Source organism: Myotis davidii, unplaced genomic scaffold (assembly GCF_000327345.1).
Source record: "Myotis davidii unplaced genomic scaffold, ASM32734v1 scaffold570, whole genome shotgun sequence".
In the NCBI taxonomy this organism is placed as follows: Eukaryota; Metazoa; Chordata; class Mammalia; order Chiroptera; family Vespertilionidae; genus Myotis; species Myotis davidii.
The window spans coordinates 1687820-1692723 of NW_006283631.1; the positions used below are offsets into that span (position 1 = coordinate 1687820).

Sequence of the window (4904 nt, forward strand, 5' to 3'; positions counted from 1 at the left end):
GTGAGCACAGGAAGGAAATTAAGTGAATTTATGTTTGATGGCCACTATATTCTCTGTAAAATAGGAAGCTGATGAGAATAAGAGAGATGAGGTAGAGAATGGAGAGCCATCTGGTATGATTTTGAAATTACTTCTTCATGAATAAGAATTGAGTAGGAACAAGAATAAGAAATGTCAAATAGTGTTGACATTCCCTATAATAGAAAATAATGTGTTTTAGTATAGAAGTCACTTGACAGCTGTCATGAGTACATCCTTATATAAAATTTCATTATTAGAAATACTCTATTCCAAGGACTAAATGATCAGAACACTGTTCTAAAACTAGATAGATGCCAAAGTGAAACTGAAACATGGTCATTAGGGCACCGGTCAGCTGGCACCCTCATTGGTGTTTTAACATTTGAAGGTAAAGTTTTTAGACGAGTATACTCGTCGACGACTGAAAAAAGAACATTTTGTGAAAACGTGTATACACGTTTCTGCCGGGGAAGGGGTTAACAAGTAGCGAATGTAGATGTCATCAGTTTACCTGATGGACTTCTGTTGTACTGAGCAACAGACATTCAGGGTACCATCAATACATGGTTTTATTGTGATTGATCTGAGAAACTTATGTAAGTCCGTTTCAGGCCAGAAGAAACCCAAAGCATTCACCGAGTTTGTCTTTCTCTTTACAAATGTTTTGTTAGACATCAAAGTGAGTGTTTTGCCATTTAAAAAATATCAAGTCCAGCCTGATTTAAAAATGAGTCTTTCAAATGATCTAACATTTGCTCTGCCTTCCAATAGCTGTTCCTTGCACCTGAGCACAGACATTCATCTTCTGTTAGTAAGAGGATTCTTTTAATTCATTTATTTTGTGTATTAAAGGAAAAGTATGTGAAATTTTATCTTTTTAAAAAGATGACCAAAAATATCCCCAGATTAATTCACAGAAATTTGGATAAAGGATATTGGAATAAAAAGTAACCAAATACGTAACTCCATCAACTTCCAGCACAAAATAAAGAAGGCAGTAATTCCCATTAAGGTTAATCTCTCAGGGACTTAAGATCAATCTGTTCAAGCAGCAAACAGTACTTTAGTGTGGTGTAATATTACTTATTCCACCCAGTTCCCCTACATGAAGGTGAAAACCCTTTTCACTTTTGGCTCAGTCTTAGGAGTTTAGATCTATTTCACAGTAAATCAGTTAGTTTAGATTAGGACCTAGTTTTCCCATGTCTTGCCTGAGAGGACACACATTCCTCAAATAGTGATCTCCAAACTTTTTGGAGGAGTGGGCAGGGATTGAGGGTCAGGTGTTAGATGGGACTTTTATTGTAACACTAAAGGCTCAGCGTGCGAAATCACGTGAGACCCAGACCAGCCACGCCGGCGGGACCCCCAGACCTGCCATGCCATAAGACTGAGACCTGCTGCACCGCAAGACCCATCAGTGCACCTCCTAGCGACTGGTTGTTTGGTTGTTACGGTTTTACGATCACTGGCCTTTTATAATATAGATTTTCCTTTCTTTTTTAAACAGGAAGATGGAGCTGTTATTACCTAAGTCAGTGGTCAGCAAACTCATTAGTCAACAGAGCCAAATATCAACAGTACAATGATTGAAATTTCTTTTGAGAGCCAAATTTTTTAAACTTAAGCTATATAGGTAGGTACATTGTTATTAATTTAATTAGGGTACTCCTAAGGCTTAGGAAGAGCCACACTCAAGGGGCCAAAGAGCCGCATGTGGCTCTCGAGCCACAGTTTGCTGACCACTGACCTAAGTGATTAAAAATTTAAGCAAAAAAAAAAAAGACAGGACAATTCTATACATTTGTTGGAGTATTTCAATGCAGTGGCATAAAAGATGGATTTAAAAACAGAAGAATGCTTTTTCTTAAAGAAATTGTTCATAGGACTTAGGGCAGAGTCCGTGCCTGATACCAGGGCAGGACAGACGTGTGTCATCAAGGATCAAAGGGAAGGAAATAGACTCAGATATTATCACCTGTCAGTGATTCTTGTTGTGTGTCCCAGCCTTGCTTTCCCACTACTTCCTCTGATACTTTAATCACCAGTATCTACACTAATAAAAGGCAAACATGCAAATTGACTGTATCTTTGCTACGCCTTAAGCCATGCCCATCAGCCAATCAGAGCGACTATATGCAAATTAACCCAACCAAGATGGCGGACGGCAGCCACGGAGCTGGAGCAAGCAGGAGGCTTGGTTGTCCCAATGATGGAGGAAGCCAAGCTTCCCGCTTGCCATGGCCTGGCTCTGAGCTTTACTCAAAGCAACAAAGTTTCAATTATAGAAGGTAAATAAACCCCAGATACCTGCTTTCAGCCGGCCGTGGCCACAGAGCTGGAGCAAGCAGGAGGCTTCCCTCCTGCCCGCCCTTGCCAACTCTGAACTCCTCTCAAGGCGTCAAAGTTTCAATTATAGAAGGTAAATAAATCCCCACGTGGAGGCGCGAGTCAAGTCCCTGTGTATCAGCACACAGAACTGAAAACAATTCACATAGTACAAAGAAAACACGAGATTTTAGTCCAGTTAAATAAAAATTCTTTAAATCCAAATTCCATAAAAAATTTTGGCTTATGTTGACAGAGTAAAAGCCACACAAAATAAGACCTACTCTTTACTGCTAAAAATTGAAAAAGAGTATTACCTTGTTTGGCTTAGTGGATAGAGTGTCAGGCTGCAGACTGAAGGGTCCCTCGATTCTGGTCAAGGGCACATGCCCAGGTTGCAGGCTCCACCCACAGTGTGGGGTGTGAAGGAACCAGCTGATGGGTGATTCTCTCTCATCATTGCTCTCTCTCTCTCTCTCTCTCTCTCTCTCTCCCCCCTTCCTCTCTGAATTAAATAAATAAATAAATAAATAAGTAAGTAAGTAAAATTTGAAAAAGGTAAAAAAAAAAATGTAACTGATTTAAATCTCTCTATGTCTCTTTACCTATCTGCATCTACAGTTATCTATCTTCATCTATATTTATATCTACAACTATCCTATATAATAAAAGGCTAATATGCAAATTGTCCCCTCCACCCGGAGTTCTACCAGGGGGCAGGGCTGGTGGGCCAACTGCCCACGGCCCCTCCCCCCAGTCAGCCAGCCAACCTCCCATGGTCCCTCCTCCTGGCCGGCCAGTCCTGATCGGGACTGGGCAAGATGGCCCCAATTGCTGGCCAGGCAGAGGGACCTCACCCATGCATGAATTCATGCACCAGGCCTCTAGTAATTTTATATTACTTTAAGAAGCCATTTTTTCAGAGTATGCTCAAGGGAAGCAAATGCTGTCCTGTCTTTCCTCATAGCTAGGCCTCTAATGTAAACCTCAGAATATAAGCAGTGAAGAGCTGAGCCATTTGCAACAGGCTTGGTGGAGAGCAGTCCACATTCTCCCTTGTGTCCTGAGATACCTGCACAGAATCTGGAGGCTCCAGGGCACTGTTTGGATGTGCCTTTTATAAGCTTCTACAACAAGATTTTGGTCTTTTGAATCACAATGAGAAGTATTTGCTTTTTATTGTGCTTATTGTTATGGTTGGTCTTATTCTTAAAACTATATCTTTTTTTAGCATTAGTTTTTCTGAACTTTTCTTTCGTGCCCTTTTACTCTAATGTTTTAGAAGTCATGCATTCTATTTTTGTTTATTCTGGGTTTCTTTGGATTAAACAAAAATGTCTTTTTTCTACTGCAGCTCCAAATAGATTGGGAGAAAATCAAAATCAAAATTGAGATGGAAATTAGTAAAGAACGAGAGCGATCATCAAGCAGCCAGTCCAGCACGATTATAGGGCCAAAGCACTAAATGCCATACTTACCTTTAAGAAGTTTTACCTTCTGAAACGAATTCTGATGAACCAAGGGAAACCATGTGTTCTTCGCTAAAGAGAAAGGTAGAATCTTTAAATATGAGCACTTGCTGTGTATTTAATGCTAAAAGTATATTTAGAAACACTAAACACAATAATTGATGTAACTTCATCTTTTATATGTTTTAGTCTAATAATTCATAAAACATTCCTATTTATTTATGATATTCCTATGTAGTGTTGCTTACATTCCAGGTTTTTGTCCATTATTTTATCCCTGAATCTTCAACATGAACAAATATCAATGCTGATAATAAAATATTGTACTTCTAAAAATGAATGTTATCATTAATTTCTGTTCGACCTCTAAATCATAAAGTGCTCTAAAAGTTTATTTATACAACAAAAATACAGGAGGATGGATTTATGAAAATGTACAATACATATACTTGTATAACAATGTTCATAGCATTATTCACAGTAGCAAAAAGGTGAACAAAAAAGCCCTGACCGGTTTGGCTCAGTGGATAGAACGTCGGCCTGTGGACTCAAGGGTCCCAGGTTCGATTCTGTCGGGGGCATGTACCTTGGTTGCGGGCACATCCCCAGTGGGGAGTGTGCAGTAGGCAGCTGATCGATGTTTCTTTCTCATCTATGTTTCTGGCTCTCTATCCCTCTCCCTTCCTCTCTGTAAAAAATAAAAAAGATGAATGGATAACAGATGAATGGATAAACAAATGTATATATGTATAGTGGAATATTATTCAGCCTTAAAAAGGTGTGACATTCTGGATATGCTACATACAACATGGATGAACCTCGAAAGTATTATCCTAAGTGAAATAAGGATATGACCCCACAAGTGTATGATCCCACTTATCGGAGCTACCTAAAATAGGCAAGTTCTTTGAGACAGAAATGAGAATGCTGGTTGCCAGGGGCTAGGGAAGGGAAAATGGGGGAGTTATTGTTTAATGAGTACAGAATTCCTGTTTGGGAAGATCTAGGAGAAAGGAGAGGTCTGTAGGGGTAGGTGGGGAGACACAAGCTCATTTTTCGTTTTGCCTTCTTTACTCTGAAGCTACT

At 39.6% G+C, this 4904-nt stretch overlaps 1 protein-coding gene across 1 annotated transcript in view; it reads left to right on the forward strand.

Moving 5' to 3' along the window:
- IFT80 (intraflagellar transport 80) overlaps window positions 1–4302 on the forward strand; it is a 106227-nt gene extending 101925 nt beyond the window's left edge. Inside the window, exon 20 of the mRNA XM_006753815.2 lies at window positions 3704–4302. Within this exon, the coding sequence (XP_006753878.1) occupies window positions 3704–3814 (111 nt within the window). The 3' untranslated portion in view covers window positions 3815–4302. The remainder of the gene's footprint in view (window positions 1–3703) is intronic.
- Window positions 4303–4904: the final 602 nt, after the last annotated feature.